Source organism: Cricetulus griseus, chromosome 2 (assembly GCF_003668045.3).
Source record: "Cricetulus griseus strain 17A/GY chromosome 2, alternate assembly CriGri-PICRH-1.0, whole genome shotgun sequence".
Classification (NCBI taxonomy): Eukaryota; Metazoa; Chordata; class Mammalia; order Rodentia; family Cricetidae; genus Cricetulus; species Cricetulus griseus.
In genome coordinates this window covers 331,840,494-331,861,151 of record NC_048595.1, presented here as the reverse complement: position 1 = coordinate 331,861,151, position 20,658 = coordinate 331,840,494, and the positions used below count along the sequence as shown (strand labels likewise).

Sequence of the window (20,658 nt, the reverse complement as noted above, 5' to 3'; positions counted from 1 at the left end):
CAGAAAAACATGACTCTTTTGAAGAATATAACCAAGATGAGTCAAATGGAATTTTCTCTCCTCTTGAAAGCTAATGTCCAGGAACCAGTGCCCTCACCAAACTGCCAGAGCTTTTAGAACTAGAAGACAGAGAGTAAAGTCTACCATCCAACACCCAAGACAGTCTATCCCGAATACCTTTCTCATTTCGCTTGCATCATACTCTGCACATTTTCTCTTTCAAAATAATTTCAATATATAAGGAAGGAAACATGAGTCCACTAGATGCCAAGCCAACAAAAACTACTTGAGGGCTGGGCACAGCAGTACACATCTTTAATCCCAGCACTCAAGAATCTCTGTGAGTTTGAGCCTAACATGGACTACATAGTGAGTTCCAGGACACTAGGACTACATAGTGAGAACCTGTCTTTAAAAAGGAAGGAAGGAAGGAAGGAAGGAAGGAAGGAAGGGAGGGAGGGAGGGAGGGAGGGAGAGAAAGGAAAGGAAAGGAAAGGAAAGGAAAGGAAAGGAAAGGAAAGGAAAGGAAAGGAAAGGAAAGGAAAGGAAAAGAAAGGAAAGGAAAAATAAAAACAAAACTACCTGAAAACAAGTAACAGAAGTGTCTCTGGCTACCCAAAAAGAGAAATATAAGATCAAAGCCAAGTAAACAATAAATCACTTAAAACAAATCATGCCCTATGCAAATTACAACTATTTGCAACATTTAAAAATCTATCAAATATAATTCAGCAAACCAATTACTGTAGAGTCTTATTTTCGGCACCAGAATATGTCAGAACACTTTTGATTTGAAATTAAAAGAACAAAACAAAACACTCAGATGACATATCAGTCCAATTTCCATTATTCCAACACTCACCAAAGGCAAAACTTCATTTTCTGCACTGAAACCCAGATGTGCTACAGTTTTTGAGAGTATTCTCTAGTTGGGTACATTTTCCCCTTTAAATCCAGGCTTCATAAATGCTTGATGACAAACACCTCTTACAGCTGTTAAAGAAGCAGGTGGGTGCAAGAGATGACACCCAGGTCTCCGTTTGCAGGCCAATAAAAAACCAATTATAAACCAGGTGTGGTAGCACACACCTTTAATTCTAGCACTCAGGAGGCAGAGGCAGGTGGATCTCTGAGTTCAAGGCCAGCTTGTTGTACAGAGTGAGTTCCAGGACAGTCAAGAGCTACACAGGGAGATGTTTTTGTTTGTGTGTTGTTTGTTTTTCCAAGACAGGTTTTCTTCGTGTAGCCTTGGCTGTTCCAGAACTCACTCTATAGACCAGGCTGGCCTCCAACTCAGACATCCACCTGCCTCTGCCTCCTGAGTGCTGAGTTTAAGGCATACACCACCACCCCATCTTTTTATTTTTTTCCACAGTGAACTTTTTTGTCTTAAAAAAACCAAAACCAAACAAAAACAAATCCCCAAAACAAAAACCTAATTATTTCAGAATCAATTGTACTTATTACAATTTTTAAAACAATTCAAACAATGAAATGGCATTTGCCATGACAAATTTGATTTCTAAAATTAAATTAATTGGCTGTCTTATTAAATATGCTAGATTATACATCCAAAATGATTTTATGTGAACTTTGAAATGTAAATCATTTTTGCAAATGTAAATAAGTACAAACACTTAAAGGTGAAAACATTTTATTTATTTTTAATAAATATTAAATATGTACACCCAAAGGTGAAAAGAGAACTTGCCTGAGTTAGTTTACTCTTACCACATGGGTTCCAAAGATCGATCTTAGGTCCTTAGGCTTGGTGGCAAGTACCCTTACCCACTAAGCCGAATCACTGGCTCCTGATTTCATTTTTAAGTTTTGACTTACACAAAGGATTCCTTGTATATAAGGAAAAATATGTTCTCTTGTTTCACATCTTTTATAATTAGAGCCTAGAAATAAAATCATGGGGAATATGAATGCTTTTTAAAGAACTATTTCTGTTTGCTGGAACTGGTCTATTTTTAGGTGGGTGAAGCTCTAGTACCTTAAATATCAGCACCTACTAAGCTATGAAAGTAAGAGAAATGGACATAAGTACTGAAAATAATCTTGGATAAAAGTTAAAATGCTTTTCAAGCATACACTTCTCTAGTATTGACTGTAAAAATTACTAAACATAGCCAGGTGGTGGCGCATGCCTTTAATCCCAGGACTCAGGAGGCAGAGGCAGGCAGATTTCTGTGAGTTCCAAGGCCAGCCTGGTCTATAGAAGGAGTTCCAGGACAGCCAGGACTGTTACACAGGGAAATCTTGTGTCAAAAAACAAAAACAAAACAAAACAATTACTGAACATTAAAGGGAACACTTTAAACTTCAAGAAGGATTTTTCTTTTATATTTTATACAAATTGAAGAAAAGTTTACATAGATCTCTATGAAGGATGGTGATCAAACAAGGAAAGTTAGTAAATGCATGAATGAAATGGTGGAAAGATTTCCTTCCATTTTTTTAGACAGACAGAGTTAAACTCTGGATGCTAAAATCAAACCATGGAATTCAAGAATACCAACAACTGGAAACTGTGTGTGGGCACCTTCCACCTTTACCTCACTGTTAGATTTTACATATCAAGTAAAGTAACACACACTCTAGGAGGTGTCTCAAACAGTATAAATGCATGGCCCAGGATAGCTGGCTACCACTGTGAGCATCCAGACAAGAATGGAAGAAGACACACTTGACATGTGACACAGTGAATGGAACTTAAAATCCTTTGTATTTAGCTACTCTAAATGAGCTGTTTGTTTCTCTTATCTGTGACTCAAGGTCACATCGCTCTACATAAAAAACGTATTCAAAACCGTAATTTCTTCCCACTGCTTCTTGGCAATAATATAAACATTTCAGTATGAGGCTTTCCAAATTTTCCAAACACTATGGACCTTTCATGAAGCAATTAAATTATCCACCCTAATCCTAAAACTATTATATGCCTCAGAAATAACTTATTTAACAATCCATTTATATTACTTAACCAAGAACTACAAATCAGTAATATTTTAGCAGCCAAATGAATATACAGTATATGTAATTAATTTAATGCTTAGTAATTTAAGGCTGACTACAGCTATGGATTTTTCTCCTAATGAGGGCACGTAAGAAGCTCTCATGTGAGTGTAATGAAATTGCTGCTATTTCTAAAAAGGTTGTTTCCTTTGCCTTGCTTGGGACATTAGGAAAATTCTATTTGGTCCAAACACTACACACTATAGTAATAGCATAATGAAGACACAAGACTCCCTTTATCTAATCAGGTTATCTGCACAGCAGACATAGTTGGTGCTTAGCAGTCTAGACTAAATAACAGGACATTAATTGAAAAGTGTATTTTTACCTATACTTATTGTGATGGGCTGGCAGTGGATTTCCCAATTGACAGCTAAAATGTTCCAAGATGAACTGAGGTTAACCTCATCTCAATGGCAAACTGTAAATATGCCTATTGTCTAACAGAAATATTTCAGGAGAAGAAAGCTGTGTTCCACCAAGAGTTCATCAAAGCTGAATTGTAAATCCTTACAAACTCATTTAAAAAATGAAATGCATTTTACACAACTGAATTATTAAGCAGTAGAATAAGCCACAATTGAAATTCTACAAGTAGGGACTTGGCAAATGGTGACTCAGTAAAGTATCTCCCATGAAAGCAGGAGAAAATGAATTTTATCTCTAGCATCCTTTTGAAAAGCCAGGCACAGTACTCTTACATTCCAGTGCTGGGAAGGAAGGACAGAAAATCCCCAGCTAGCCAGTATAGGTGAATAGGTGAGCAGCAGGTCTAATAAGAGGGCCTGTCTCAAAAAACAAGGTGGAGTGTGGTTAGAATGTCATATTTGCAGTAAACTTGTCTCCAAAGAAGTCCTTCTGAAAGTACTTGCTCCATTTGTAATTTATATACATTCTTGTCTTACTAAATAGTAAGTTTTCTTAGATAACTTTGGTGCTCATGTGTTATGGAGACAAAAGGGAAATGAATCTGTTATTACACCTAAATGTTTGTTTTCAATTCACAGATCAAAGGTGCCTTGATTTTCTTTTATTTAGATTTCAAACACTTGATAGATTTGCCACTTTTAGTTAATGTGATTAGAGGTTTGCTTATTTATAAATAGATTTTTGCTCATTTGAACAAATAAATAGGTGGACAAAAAAAATAGGTGGAGAAGTGACTGAGGAAGGACCCCTCATGTATGGTCTCTACATACAAAGTTCTGTCAAAATTGAAATAAAGGGCTGGCAAAGATGATTCATTGAATAAAACTTTTGCTGCCAAGCCTGATAAGCTGAATCCAATCCATAGGATCCACATGGTAGAAGAAGGGAATGGACTCCTGAAAGTTGCCCTTTGACCTCTGCAACCACATATATAATAAATAAATATATAAATAAATGTAACTTGAAAATTTTAAAACAAATAAAAGTATCGAATTAAAAAATGGTATCTATGAATTTACATGTAAGATTAAACAATAACCAATATGTACAAACATCTTTTTTGGGCTTAACTAACACACTAACCTTATTTGCAATACACACACCCTTATACTAACAGAGGTAAAAAGAGCAATGAGATGCTAAGACAATTGTCAAGTTTGGAAAAATCATTATTCTCATAAGGTCATATCTCATTTCTAATTTATGAACACATGAGAGATACACCAAAGACTTTCTTTATATTAATGCATAATTAACAAGATGATCACTGCATGTTAAAGATGTTTGATTCTGAGTTTTCTTCCACCTTCCAGCTCTGTGGGCCTCACAGAGCCTCCTGAGGCGCCATGTTGGGCCAAAGTGTCCAGAGGTTCACCACCTCCGTGGTCCGTCGCAGCCACTATGAGGACGGCCTGGGGAAGAATTTGCCATTTTCAGTGGAAAACAAGTGGCAGTTACTGGCTATGATGACTGTGTACTTTGGATCTGGATTTGCTGCTCCCTTCTTTATATTTAGGCACCAACTACTCAAAAAATGAAGATATTTAATTCATCCCTCTAACAGAGTGAAGATTGTTTTTAGAGATGTGATCTGAAAATGGGATTAAACTCTTGAACTCTTATTACTAAATAAAATTGTAAATAAACTAAAAAAAAGATGTTTGATTCTCTGGATATTTCCTGTATGTCTTATATTTTTCAAAGCATATGCTAACACACAAGTGTTCTCCGTGACAACAGTGAATCCTGAGATGCCAGTGATTTCAGGAGAGCAACTGGTAAAGGTATCTAGGGTTGAATATCCATGGTAACAGGGAAGAGGTACCACTTGCTCACCTTCCCATCACACATCTATTGATTCACCTGTGTATCTACCAATCTTACTCTCTGAGTTACTGTTCTATTATTGTGAAGAGACACCATGACCAAGGCTCTGAAGGACACCATGACCAAGGCAACTCTTGTTTACATCATGGTTTCAATCATGGCTGCAGACAAGCAAACATTCTGCTGGCGCAGTAGCTAAGAGCTCTTGAAAACTCAAAGCACACCTCCTGGACACATCTCTCCAACAAGGTCATGCCCCTTCATCCTTCCCAAACAGTACTACTAACTCAGGGCCAAATAATCAAACATATGATCCTATGGGGTACCATTCTCATTCAAATCAGCACTTACTGATATACTCAAGGATCCTCATAACCACTTGTGATGGTTTGAATGAGAATGGCTCCCATAAGGCTCATATATCTGTATATTTGGTCCCCAGCTTTGTGGAACTGTTTGGGAAGGAAGGGGAGGTGTGGCCTTGTGATGGAGGTATGTCACATAGGCATACTTTGAGGTTTCAAAAGACTAGTGCCATTCCCATCGCCTTTGTCTCTTATGGATCAAGATGTGAGCACTCTGATGCTCCTTCACTGCACATCATGGATGGACTCTAACCAAATCAAACACTTTGTTTTATAAGTTGGCTTTGTCATGGTGTTTTATCACAGCAACACAAAAATAACTAGACACCAATCAAATATGCCCACCATTGTTGCATCCTGTGGCATGTATAGTGAAAAGGATCAATAAGTTTTATGAGCTGCAGTGAGATGAGATTGTCCTATGTAGGCCATCCATAGGAACCTGGCTTGGCTTCACTTTGTAATTCCTATGGCTATAGCTACATTCTCCTTAGGGCTGGTTTTGTTTTTTTAATTCTGATTACTACTACATCAATGAGTGTAGAATAGCCCCCGCCACTCTTCTGCTGAAGTTAGCCAAGAAAACATTCTGTTGGAGAAAGTAATATGCTTAAGAATCTTGGAAGCCAAGGAAAAACAGACACATGCAAGACCATATATAAACCAGTGAACTTAGCCTCTCAGGGAAACCGTCTTCACTCTCATCAAATTGTGTATTATCTGGCCATATAAATCAAAAATCTATTTATAGAGTAGTCACACTAAAGCTTTTATTACTAAAACAGAAGTAGTAAGGGTCAAAGAATGTGAAATCCTAGGAAACCCAATTTTTTTTCCGAAAGCCACTTAATATGCTTTGGATACAGATTGCTTTCTTGTCAATGGTTCTTTTGTCTTTCTTAAAACTACATCTGCACAACAACCAGGTCACCCTGAATTTCAAGTACAACACTGCCAATAAATTTAATTTAACATCATATTATCCATAATTACCATAAACAGGAGGCAGGTGTGACCCTTCCTGTCATGCTTGGAAGGACTGAGGACAGAATGGGTTAGTCGACTTGCTCAAGGCTACAGGGTTTGAGTGGACTATAAGTGCAGTGTGAGACCAGTATGAACTGGCTATTAAAATATTATTGCAATCATATGCTTCTTTAAGAATTAATTCTTCTATATCAATAGAGGTATAGGCTCTATTCATTGAATAGAAAACTGTTCAACCCATCTCTAAGAACGTATTTCAGCTCTGGATTGTGTATTTTAAGAGTTTAGAGTTGAATGGGAAGCATCTACTGAGCAATACTTGGAAAAAGAAGCAATCTGAAGTTCAGTTCCATGAACTCTTAACCAGGCAACTCTCAATGATCCAGAGGAAGGAAATGGCAAAGAAAGGACTTAAAGGAGATGCATAAAATAAGCAAAGGACTGCTTGGCAAAACAGCCCACAGATGATTTCTTACAGTTGTAAATTAAAGGCAAGCAGGTCTTAGCAATGTTTTTTCTGTCAAAATGTAATTAGAGCTACGTTCCTCCCATGGGATTCTATCTAATACAGTATGCTGTATATCATGAAAATATTCTTGACATTCAATGGCATAATCATTTGTCCATTTCACTGTTAAAGAGACTTACTTGGTATCAGAGTTAAATGGACTACACAAGGAACATCCCTATATTAGTATGCTGGGTGTCGATGCAACAGAACATCTGAGGATGGGTACTTTGTAAAGCCCAAGGACATGGTGTTGGCTCGTGACGAGTGAGGACTTCTTACTGCACTGCAGCATGGTGCAGGACACCTTATGGAGACAGAATGAGTCTACTACGTCAGGACATGTTTCTTCTTCATATTTCCCCGAGGCAGTCTCACTGTATATCTCTGGCTGGCCTGGAAGCCACTGTGTAGACCAGGTTGGCCTCTAATGTACACTTCTGCCTGCCTTTGCTTCCCCAGTGCTGGCAATGAAGGTGTGTGCTCTACATCTTCATTGCTTATTTTTATTTACGTGTGTGTGTGTGTGTGTGTGTGTGTGTGTGTGTGTGCGCGCGCGCGCGCGCGCGCGCGCATGCGTGCGTGCGTGCCACTGACAGAGATCCCACACAAACAATTTTATGGGAATGGTCAGAGCACAGCAGTAACTCAGTCTAAGATTCTATAATTAAAGGTGGAGTTCAGTAGAGGAGCTGACAAATGGACTCTCGGGATACATGAATGTCAGGTCTCCATCCAACCTATCTTACACAATTGGTAGGAGTCTCTTTCTAGCAGAGATGGTACTACGGTCTTACAGTCTGTCTGAGCGGAATGTTCTGCCTGGCACTCCTCAATTTATGGGTCTCCCTCCTTCTAGCAGAGATGGTGCATTTTCTGAGCAATAATTTTTCTTATCCCTTAAATTAGAAATGTAGTAGTTCATCTTTATCTGCAATCCAGGAACCCTGATGGATGCCTACAATTGTGAACAGCACCAATCCTTGATTATACTATTTTCTTATAAATACTGTTCTGTTGACCTTAACTGTCAACTTGACACAGCCTAGAATCACCTGAGAAAGAATTTCTGACATAGTTCTCAGATCAGAGATGTGTTTGTGGGGACTTCCTTGATTGTTAACTGATATAGGAGGGCCATTAGGTAACTCTATCCCACCACAGGTGGTCCCAGGCTATACAAGAATCTAGGTAAACATGAGACTGTGAGTAGGCTAGTGAGCATGGTTCCTCTCTGGTTTCGCTTCAGATTCTAGTTCTGACTTCCCTTAATAATGGGCTGTGACTCAGAAGTGTAAGCCAGATAAATCCTTTCCTCTGTTAAGTTGCTTTAGGTCAGTGTTTGTCATGGCATCAGAATGAGACACAGAGATGTATGACAAATTTAACATGTTAGACAAGAATAAAACACATTAATAATAGCCATAGTAAAATGCTATAGCTTTATGCTACAGTAAAAGTTAATGTTATCAGTGTTTTAGACCAACCCCAAACACAAGTTAGTAAGTCTGTTGAAACAGTTCCAAGTGAAACCACAGATAAGGAGGCTGCTATATAAGCTCCAAGTTAAGGAGAGAGGTGACAGACTGGAAGGTCCTTTGTCCTTTCGAGTGATACGTACAGGTGTGATTAAAGATACACACCTACAGTTCTAGCAAGGGCTTTCTTTCTTCCCAGGGCAAGGGGATGTCCATGTGCTTATGGAAGGTTCCTTAAGCAGATTTCATATTGTTTTCTTTAATTCAATACTGTGGATAAAATTGGCCTGTTACTTTGACTTTTAAAACAACCAATTGGAATTATGAAATTAAGAAACATTAGAATAATGTTTCTTCATACCAGAACATTATATATTGTCATTCCTACCGCACCAGGAACACTGGATCACTCTCTCATCCATTCATACCATTTGCTCCTGAGTGAACCTTATTAGGTTGTAAGAAGAGCTTTTCTCATACACAGATTTCCTGCCAGCACTTGCATGAATTTCAAACACATACTTTGCAGTTTCACACAGCTCTCCTTCTGAATTGAAAAACAGACCATCACTGAGTTCACATGTGTCTATGGAAAATGCCTCAAATCTCAGTACTGTAGAGGTTGAGATAGCAGAGTAGGCATGAATTCAAGACCAGCCTGGGCTTTCCTGTGAGATATTGTCTCAATAATCAAACAAAAAAGAATCAAGCCATCCTTGGCTACACAGTGAGTTTGAAACCAGCCTGAGTTGTATGAGTTCCGGTCTCAAATGATAAGTATATAAATAATAATAGAAAAGGAAACAACAATAATAATGATGATGATGACGATGATAAAAACCTTTAAAAAGAAGCTAGTACCAAATCTTGAAAATAGTACATTTGTAAAACAGGCAGTGATGGCACACTCCTTTAATCCAAGAACTCAGGAGGCAGAGGCAGGTGGATCTCTGAGTTTGAAGCCAGCCTGGTCTACAGAGAGATTTCTAGGACAGTTAGGGCTACACAGAGAAACCCTGTCTCAAAAGCAAAACAAAACAAAATAAAACACAACAACAACAACTACTACTACTAATAATAATAATAATGATAAATAACAACAGTAATTATAGAAAAGGGCAGTGCTCCACGGGTATTAGCTGTTATCACATAAAAACACTAGAAAACCAGTTTTAAAACTTCAGGCAATTTTGGGTTTAAGAATCCCTTTTTGATTTTGTTTGTTTTAAAATGTGTTTCTCTGGCCAAGATGTCAGCAAGCCAGATTTCAGGCTAAGAGCACAGTTTGGGAGTTTCTGCAGCCAGAACAACTGCAGCAAGCCCATTAGACCACTGCTGGTTAGTGGTGTAGGGATTCGGCTGCATTACAAGCTACACAATGTTCCTGGAAGCACAACTGCTGGGAAGCAGTCAAAGCGTGGTTTACTGTATCCCAACACAAGTCTTATAAAGTAGTCCCCTAGACATGAAGCACTAAATAGTATCTTTAATAACTTTATCACCATTAATCATGATGATATCCGCATAAGGAAACCAACTACTTGAAGGGCTGACTTGGAAGGAACCAGTCAAAACCTTCCTCACTTTTATGTTTTCAGTGCTACAGAGTGAACCCAAGGCCTTGCATGTACTAAATAGGTAGGTGCACCACTACTGAGCAACAGGCCCCGGCTCTTCTTGTCATTATCTTTATCCAAGCTTGCCAACATGAATTCCAAAATTCTTTCAATGTAGCTACTTCTGCCTCCTGTTTACTTATTACAGGTGTTAAAAGTACTGCTATATCCAGTACCAAATACAAATTGCATAAATAACAGGTTGGTGATTTATTTACACACCACATAGAGATCTTTGATAAGAGGGTACTAGATTATCTTAACGTAAGGAAGGAACCAAGAAGAAAAAAACACTACTTTTGAGCCCGATATCGTATTTCTGACTGCTGGGTCTTTCTGTCCCAGATGTAGGGTGGGAGCTACAAGAGGTCCATAAAGATTAAAAGAAAAAAAGCAAAGAACTTTTTTTTAGCATCTGCCTTTCAGCCAACAGGAGGCAAATGGAATTTCTTTTTCTGAATCCTTAAATGGGATATTAAGAGCTCTAAAGGAAAACAGGATAAAAACAACTGCCTTCATTTACTCTTTCAGATCTCTTTAGCTGGTATCTCCTATACTACCTGTACTGACTCTTCTCAAGTGGTGGTGTTTACTATAACAACATCTCAACTTTACAAAAGGGGTGTTTCAAAACACCTGATTTTCTACAGAGTTCTATGTCTCTATGAGAGCTGAGAATAAACAGATCAGAAAACAATGACTAAACTCAATATTCTTATTGAATGTAGTATGTAATAAGTTCCCTGAATGATGAAAGAAATAAAAGCAACACACAATAGGATTAAAAACATGATAAAAGCACTTGAAAAATAATAACCATTGCAAAATATATTAACATTTTGAATAAAAGCAGATATTATATGATGAATTTTGGCTAGTAGCAGAGGTAATAGAATGCTCCTGGGATTTTTGAGAAGGAAATGATCATATTGGAATGGCCTGTAAGAAATTACGGAGTCTATTTCCACTGAATTCATGATAGCCTATGTATGCAATGAGACTGGTGCCCATTAGCACATGAGTGTAGTGGATAGAGAAAGTATGAGAATATATACATGGTAGAGTTTTATTCAACTATAAAGAAGAGTGAAATCATGTTGTTTGCAAAAAGATGGATAGAACCAGAGATTATTGTGTAAAGTGAAATAAACCAGACACAAAAGGCAAGTATTGCATGTTTTTCTCTTCTTTGGAAACTGGTGGGAGTGTGTAGGAGTAAAGGAAAACCACTAGGGATGCAGATAGGAAAGGAGCTTGGTAGGAGGGAATACAGAGGGCAGTAGAAGGAGTGAATATGGTAAGTATGTTGCATGGCAATGTCATATACAAAAAGGACCATGGTGGGAGGGGAGGAGTGCTTGGAGCAGATAGCAGTATAGAGGTGATTTGAAGGGAAAAATGGGGGTCCTTTAACTGGGAAGAGATAAAGGAGGTCTATATAAGAGGAGGTGGGAAGGAGAGATCAGTAACACTAAGAATACTCGAAAAAGTCATAAGAAATCATATTTTTTATATTTAGCTAAAATTACATATAATACACATGAGTAGGCATATGTATATAGTTAAAATGAGATTACATCATAGGGGTGACAATGCCACAGACTAACCAAAACTTCAGTACCAGGCACCAGAACCCTCCTTTCCAGTAGTTGGTCAAGAAAGTCCAAGAGTCTCCCAAATGATGTAGGTGATTACTGATGCTGTTTGTTGCTCCCCATTATTGGCTGGACGTTTCTATTGCTGAAGACACTATACCCTTCAGACAGAACCTGGGAGAACTGATCTGGATCTGATCCAAATGTCTCCTCCCTAAGGACTAGCTTTCATAATACCATTAAAGTGCTATGCAAGCTGCCAAAAGAGGAAAGCATTTAATAGTCCTATCCAATTGAGAAGCCTACAAAACATAACAATAACCAGGCATGGCAATTATCTCCAAAGGAGAAAAAAGTGGCATTTATATCTTGGGGCTAACCAATACTGTCTAATCAGAAACTAAGTCTTTTAAACAGAAGAAAAATTAACCCTGGTTTTGAAAACCTAGCCAACCTGTAGTTAGCAACGTCAGAGATCTCTACTACTGCCACATTCTCAAACTATTCTAAATGCTTATCCTTATATCAATAGATAGGTACAGTTCTTGGACCTCATCAAAGAAGGTCTTTTCACCGCAGACTGAGACCATTATAGAAAACTACAACTAGTCAAAATTCAGAGAACAACTCACTATGGGGTGTCCAGCCACATTCGATACATCTGCAACACAGCCCTTATATCCAAGGCTCAGGGGACATCATAGAAGAGGGGGAAGAATGATTGTGAGAGTCAGAGGACTAGGAACTCTGCAGAAAGCTTTAGTCTTCTATATAATATAGAAAAGCTGTGCTTGTGAAATCTCAACAATGTGGTAGCCTAAGTAAGATTTGACCAATGATAACACTAGCTGGCATGCTGACACAGATGGGGGGAATTGCATGGCACCCTATCCCTAGATGAAGAGCTAAAAACTGGAGGGAGAAGTAATCTCCCCAGAGATAATCACCCTAATTGGTTATGCAACACCAAGTGGTTTTCCCTGGTATACACACACACACACACACACACACACACACACACACACACACACCCTGTAGCTATAATAATAAGGAATAAAAAGCTATGGATTTGAAAGGGATATGGGAGGGTTTAGAGGAAGAAGAGGGAAATTATGTAATTATATTTAAATTTTAAAGTAAAAATAATATGGGAACAATAAAATTGCCTTTAGTTTTTTTTTAGTTTTTAAGTTGAATTTTTAAAATGGGATTTAAAGAGCTGGGTAAATTCTGACAAGTGGTTAGAGGGCAGAAAGGCTGTGAAAAGGGAGGAAGGTGAACTACTATGAGAGGAACACATGGGTATGGAAGATCTGGTCAGCCAGCCCCAGTAGTCGGAACATTCTCTGTTTTGCTTTCTTTCACTTTTGGGCCAGGATCTCATCTGCACACTGAACTGGAACCCACTTTGCAGGCCAGGGTAGCCTCCAGCTCAAAGTTATTTTATCTAAATGCTGGGATTACAAGGCTTGAGTCACCATTCTTGACTGGGCATTCCCTCGAGTGTGCTCTTGCCCCAGGTTTGTATCAAGGACTTCAGGCATATACTATTGTTTCACTGTCTCAGAACTGGGCATCTGGATCATAGGGCTCAGACCATTGAAAACACTTGTTAGTGAAGGGACTAAATTCAATCACATATTCAGTCCTAAAGGCAGTGGGTGCATAAGGTTTCTTGATGAGAGAAGATGAAGATTTTAATATTGCATGAATGTAGCCTACTGTTATCTTCATTCAACAGAATGAGCAAGCAGTGAGTCCACCGAGGGGGCTCAGAAATGATGGAGAACGGTTAGTTTAAACAACCAAGAGAGTTGAGGAGTGAGATGACCCCAGTATGCTCACTTCAGTTCATCTAGCAGCCCATTGCCTGTAGTGGCCTCCTTCCTCCCTACTACATATGCCATGTCTTCCTCTGCCATGGTGGCTATAGGGCTGAAGACTAAAGGAGCCAAAGCCACAGCCATCACAGAGGAATGGAACAGCGTTCTAAAGGCGTAGGACAAAGTATCAAGAAAGGAGATTGGCCACCTGTGGCTGGGAAGCATAATACTCAGTGATAGCACAGCAGATGATGAGAAACTACAGACAAGGTAGCACAGTAAAATGACCGCATGATGTTCTCAGAAGAGTCGCTGGGATGCAAGCAGCTACTCTGCACCATCAGTGAAAAAAAGAGAGCAAAGAAAAGCTGCAGGACAGAACAAATCCTTCATTACTTAAGTCCACAGCAATGGTATAGAGAGGTCACACATTAAGTTGGGTGATCTTGAGTTCATTAATTACATGGGAGCTTGCATGTCTTATTTATTATATACATAATCAATATAATATAGCATATATAATATAAAATGTGCATATAATGTAAAGATCCGTTGACATTATATAATGACTGTTTTCAATTAAGCTGGAAGGATCTCCATATTTTTCCCATGTCTTTCTCTATTAGTTCATAGGCCTTGCTTTTTAGCTGCTTCTGGTTTGTCTCCTACTTGTTTTAATGGCATTCCACACCCAATTACCATTCATCACATTCTGATTTTTATCACATCCTACCAGTTTTCACCTAGTCTTCCACAAAGAACCATTAACCTAGTACTACGGTGGCTATCCAATGGGGAAACTAAACAGACTTTTTGGAGGACTGCTAGCTACAACCACTAAAATGAGACTAGTGTTAGAAGCCCCAAACCATGTGACTGACAAGGCAGAGTAGGGACCTCTGGAGGACAGGTGCTCAAGGGTATTTCAGTTCCATATAGTCCTATAATAGGCTCAATGGGCCCCACACTTTCCTACTGTTGTTTTCCCCTATCTTGAAACATATAAGGAGGATAAGCGCACAAAAACAACTTGCAAAATCCTCACACTAGTGAAAATATGGGCGCCTTCTTTTAATCTAATCATTTCTACTGTATATTCTGGGTTGATTTTGTGTGTGTGTGTGTGTGTGTGTGTGTGTGTGTGTGTGTGTGTGTGTGTATGTGTGACTATAAATATATATTTACATATATCTCTATATATTTTTTTCCCCGAGGTTGATGTTTTATAATTGGAAACTATTAAAATTCAATTACACTAATCATGGGTGAAACTAACAATTCTTTTAAGCTTTACCCTGTGTTTGTTCTTCTGAATGACTTGTTTCTAATAAGAGTGCATAGAAAAGTGTGCTTAGTGAATGGACACCTTACTTATGTGTTACACAGCAATGTACTTAGCCCTCTCATACATCTCTCTAGCCCAGACCAGGAAATTTTCTCCTTGCATTGGTTAACACTCTTCCTCATCTGGATAGCCTTCAACTATGTGACAACAAAGAGCTCAAGCACCAAAATAGCAGCAGCCACATATCCTCTGTATGACAGTGTAATTTCTTCTGCCTTAAGGCTGTGTCTAGCGCTGAAATCATAGTCTGTTTACTTCGATCTGGTGCTACATTACACTGGGAGGGATTTAACTCTTACTTATAAATCCATGGGGGAATTATCTCTCAGCTCTGTTTGACTTAGAATTGAAGAAGAAATTGTGCAGCTCCTTTTGCTGTTGGGCCAATCCTACCATTGATCAAAGCTATGTACTCTACCTTTAACAGTCAAGAGAGAACACAGCACTGTCTCTTAAAGTGCCCAGCAATACAATACTTAGAATTGTGGGTGGCTAATGAGAATAGGACATTAATCTAGAAGATTTCCTATTTGATTTAAATGGCTACTTTTCTCTTCATATATTTGTGCTGGGGTTTCAGACTCATGAATTGAGAGTTCTGTAAAAAGAAAACCTGACTAGAGGTTTTATGCAAATTTAAAATGTGATTTTCTAGGAGATGAGTCAGTATTATTAATATTATTATTAATTAGTATTATTAGTAAGTCTGCCCACTGTCCCTCAATCAGAGAAGGCCAGCCAGCTTATCTGTATTCTCCATCTCCCCCAAATCACATAGCAAACTCAATGCTCCTTGTCTACCTCTGAGACATCTCTCCTGTTCAGTGTCTCTATTCTCATTCTTAACTGTACCTTTTTAGCTCTTAAAGCCTCTTGTTTGAACCCTTGTTAGAAGGGCCTACAAACTTAAACTCTGCTTCTGGTGTTTTCCTTCCCAAGAGCTTTTGGTATTCTGAATATAACATTGTAATTCTGTTTACAGGTTTCTACAAATCCCGTGACAGAGACTTAACCACATGCCTGACACAAAACAGACACCTGATAAATATTTACTGAATAAGCCAATTCTCCATCAATGGAAGTATGCGTCACCATCACTGAGAATGTCCTATGTCATACACAGTGAACTGTCTAGCATTTGCTGGATCTCTAGTTAATTCTGTTATTTTCAATAAATTCACACACACACACACACACACACACACACACACACACACACACACACACACACACACAGTAGATATAATTCTCATCTTAAAAATGAGTCCTCTATGATTATAAGCGACCCTCAAAGTCACAAGACTAATGAAGTTTAATGAAGTTTGAAGTCTGAATTATTTTAACTTTGTTTGTGTGTTTTTATTTTAGACAGTCTTGCAATACAGCCCAGGCTGGCCATAACATTTTGGTCCTTCTGCCTCTGCTTTCCCAGTGCTGGTATTATAGTTGAATACCAAGTTGTAAGGCTTTGAGTTTAAAGTTCAAAATAAACCTTCATATCTATAATAGAAAGCTTTTTTCAGTGTTCTGTTGTTTTAACAATTTAACTACAGAATTGATGCACACAAAAGAATACATGTAGCACATACAAATTACAGACCCTAAAATAGTAAACAAAAAGAAAAAAACAAGCAAAAAGATTGAAACGTACACCCCACCAAACAGTCAGCTAGCAAAGAACCTGGTGAAAAGCATAAAACACTTTCAAACTAAAACAGGAAATGTGACTATATATCTACTAGAAAAGCTAAAATCCACAAGACTATTGATGTTGGTTGCTGGAGAAGATATAGGCACCAGCATCCCTTTTGTCAGTGGTAAGAATGTAAGATGTACTATGTTGTGACAAGAACTTGCCAGTTTCTTCTTCCTTCTTTATTTTCTTGGTAGAGGATCTTATGATTAAACCTTATGCTAAAGCTTGGGATTTACTAAGTAGCCCAGGCTAGCCTCAAGCTTCTACCTCTTTCTCTTGTGTATAAGAAAAGACACGAGCCACCATACCAACCCTAGTTTGGCAGTTTCTTTTAAATTAAATACAATTTTAGTATGTGACCCAGAAGTGACATTTACTAGGCTGTCAGGAATTTTTATGTCCATACAAAAGCCTACATACCAATGTTTAAAGCAACTTTATAAAGAACTGTAAAAAGAGGGCTGCAAAGATGAACCAGTGGTGAAGACCTGTGTTCAATTCCCAGCACCTATATGGTGCCTCACAACCATCTGTAACTATAGTCCCAGGAGATCTAATGCCATTTTCTGGCCTCCACAGGAAACAGGCCTGCATGTAGTACACATACACACATGCAGGCAAATTACTGATACACATAAAATATTAACAATTAAAAAAAGAACTGCAAAAAAAAAAAAAAAAGCCAGAGGCACCCAAGATGTCCTTCAATAGAAGAACTAACTGAACAGTAGTATAAACACTAAAATATCATTCAATGCTAAAAAAGAAATATCTATCAAACCATAAAAAATCATGTGTGCACCTTCAATATATATTAAGTTATTAAGACTACATAATGAATAATTCCCACATATTGCATTCTCAAAAAACTAAGAAGCAACATGGGTCAATGGTTTCCATGGATACGGGGGTGGGGGGTGGGGAAGCTGAGTAAACTAAACCTGACGGCTACTTTTTTTTTTTTTTAAGATAGAGTCTCTTAAGAATATATATACTATGAACTTGTTAAGATCCACAAATAACCTTGCACAAAGATTAAATATGGATTCATGCATACTTTAAGAAGCAACCAGAAAGCTGGGTGGAATCCTAATATGGAAAACAGAAAGTGACAAAAACATCCAAATGTAATACAACATGTAAAACAAATCACCAAAAGATCAGAGGATGAAGGGCTGGCCTATGTCTTTAGAGAAGCTGTCTGTAAGACTAGAGGCAAAGGGAAGTAGATATAATTTTTCTTCACACAGACATGGACTAACATGTGTGTATATATTAGTTATATAACTTACCTATATGCTGTATATAAGTTTGTTAAACTATTATGAATGGAGGGTTGGCCGGTGAAACCAGGGTTCTCACTGCCAGATGAGAGGCCACTGATAGGTAGGATATAAGGATAGCATGATCCATATGGGAATGAATTAGAGCTAAAGACACCAGTACAAACTTGAAGCATATGAAAATATTTATAGGAAGATAATCCACATATGTATATATGGATTATAGGCACATACATATATCTTTGTTCTGTCAGCTGAGAGGGCCTAAAGCGACAATATCTCAGCAATGAATGTACTTAGCACCAAGATCATGGTTTCTAATTCTACTGTCCAATGAAAGAATCCAGGGCTCTTTTGAAAGATGTATGATGCTAAGACTAGAGATGATGCAAGGACTATACAAAATAAATAGGAGCATCCTGTAGTGCTGGAGAATTAGGAAGTACAAATCCAAAACCAAACAAACCCAAACACACAAGCTAAAACCCCACAAAAATTATGGCACATTCAAGAGACATAGAAGCCAAGTAAAAGAAAGTCTCATGGACAAAACTAAAATAACTGAGCAACAAAATAACACAGTATTGGATTACAACCCGAAGTATAAAATAAATATCCAGGAGTCTCTACTGGTGTAACAACAACACATATGAGACCAATCTACCAAGCAAGAGGGGTCCAAATAATCCATGTAGGCACTGTGCCCTTAAGGAAGTTGAGCATGAGTCTCTGTACTCTGTAAACACAGCCCTATACACCCAACTTCCTTCCAAAGATGAAAGGGAAGAGTAAGTGTGGCATTCAGTTTGAAAAACACCACCTAGCCCAGATGTTCTTAGTAAACACCAACAGTCATCGGTAATGCTGATGTGATGGATCTAATGCAATGATCTCTGGGATCTTCCCTATGGTAGATGGCAAATGGTTTCCTTTGCCTTACCTGTGTCTAAGGCTCATCGACATTACACTATGTCAGTCCTCCATTTCTTCCCACTGCCACCTATCTCTGTGTGGATATATTTGTCTGCAGCTTCTTTTGTCATTGCTAGATTTTTCTTGTTCCTTGATGGACAAGCTCCTATTCATCCATCAATAGTCAGACCAGAGGTTACTTCCTCAATTCCCAAGGTCTCTCTTATCATTATATACCATTCATGCTGTATTACTGAAATCTATGTTTACTTCCTCTTCTGCGCCCACTAGTAGCTGTGGGCTCCATAGGTGCAGGGACTAAGCTTTTTTCATCTTCAGTTTTGTGCTAGCCAACAGAATAACACTGACTATTCACTGAAAGTGTCACATTAGTGAATGAGCAGGCTCTGCTCATATTTACCACATTTATACTTCTCCCATAAAGGGAGTTACATGACCATCTGGAAACAGTAGAAAACTATAGTGTTGGTATAGTTCCAAGTCTGAGCTCACATATATGTACAACAGATAACCTGGCATTGGCAAGCTGCTTAACCATTCTGTCTCACTTACGATGAAAAGATAATAAAAGGACACTGGTTTGGCTATTAACTTTATGTTTGTTTATAAAAAGATGTAAAGTGGGCATGGGGTTCATACCTATAATGCACTTGGAATACCGAGGCAAGAGGATTACCATAAATTCAAGCCACTGCTGGACTGCATAGTGAGTTCCAGGCCAGCCAGGACTACAGAAGGAAACACTGTTGATGATGATGATGATGATGATGGAATAGTTGTGTTTATTATGCAAATAGTAAATGTCATAAACAGATGGATCAGGGGGCAAAAACCTGAAGGAATACCTGACTCACATCCTTCATTCTGCTTAACACAGAAATTTTACACGCTAAATTTTTCAATCTATGAGTATGCTATAGGGTGTTCAGCTCGTTGTAAGCATGTTGATCCCCTCAAATATTTATCATTTTTTTTTGTGGCACATTCAAGATTTTTCTGGATTTTTTAAATAAAAATGTTATCTACAGTCATCCAACTAAATCATTTTACAAATGACTTACAAGATACAGTGACATGAGAAGATGTATTGGATGCTACTTGGCCTCCCGAATCAGGTAAGGAAGGGTGTGTGTGTGTGTGTGTGTGTGTGTGTGTGTGTGTGTGTGTGTGTGTGTGTGCAAAGATCATGTGCTGTAAAGCACAATACACTTGATTCTGAATCTGAGTTCCTGCCTCTTACTAGTGGAATATCCTTGAACACATGACTGTATTTCCTATCAGTCCTCTTGGCAAACCAGGCCAAATATATAGCAAGCTGATTTTCGTGCTGATGGGAACAAATGAACAAACATGCAGAGATGTGCTTCAAGACATGTACTAACAGACACACATACCAAATGATGCAATCACAAAGGAACTGGTAGACAGCAAAGTTTTTTTGTTTTGTTTTTTAAAGAAATTCATAGCTTGACTCTCCCAAAAGACAGCAGAAATTATTACTTTAAGGCAACTAAATTTCAGGAGCAGAGATTTACATCCATTCTGAAGTAGGAGCAGGGTTTTATAAATATCAGTGGGTGAAATGATGTGGACTCTTTAGAAGGAAAGCAAAGGACAGTTTACTGTTCATGTCCTTCTCGAATTGCTTCCCCATTGGATGTCACAGTCTTCCCTGTCTGATATTCCTGGGGCAAACCCCAAGGAAAGAGTTCACTGTAGTTCCTAAAAAAACTATCCATGGTTTCCCATTAA

At 38.3% G+C, this 20,658-nt stretch overlaps 2 protein-coding genes across 5 annotated transcripts in view; one reads left to right on the top strand and one right to left on the bottom strand.

The window, feature by feature from the left end:
• Positions 1 to 20,658, bottom strand: part of Arl15 (ADP ribosylation factor like GTPase 15) — a 369,445-nt gene that overhangs the window by 119,997 nt on the left and 228,790 nt on the right. The window lies entirely within an intron of this gene.
• LOC100774785 (cytochrome c oxidase subunit 7C, mitochondrial) lies at positions 4,797 to 4,988 on the top strand. The gene has a single exon (XM_035440577.1). The coding sequence runs from the start codon at positions 4,797 to 4,799 to the stop codon at positions 4,986 to 4,988; it is 192 nt and encodes a 63-aa protein (XP_035296468.1).

What these genes read in the sequence shown, in the direction of transcription:
- LOC100774785 (XM_035440577.1), top strand. Translation starts at nt 4,797, where the DNA reads ATGTTGGGCCAAAGTGTCCAGAGGTTCACCACCTCCGTGGTCCGTCGC.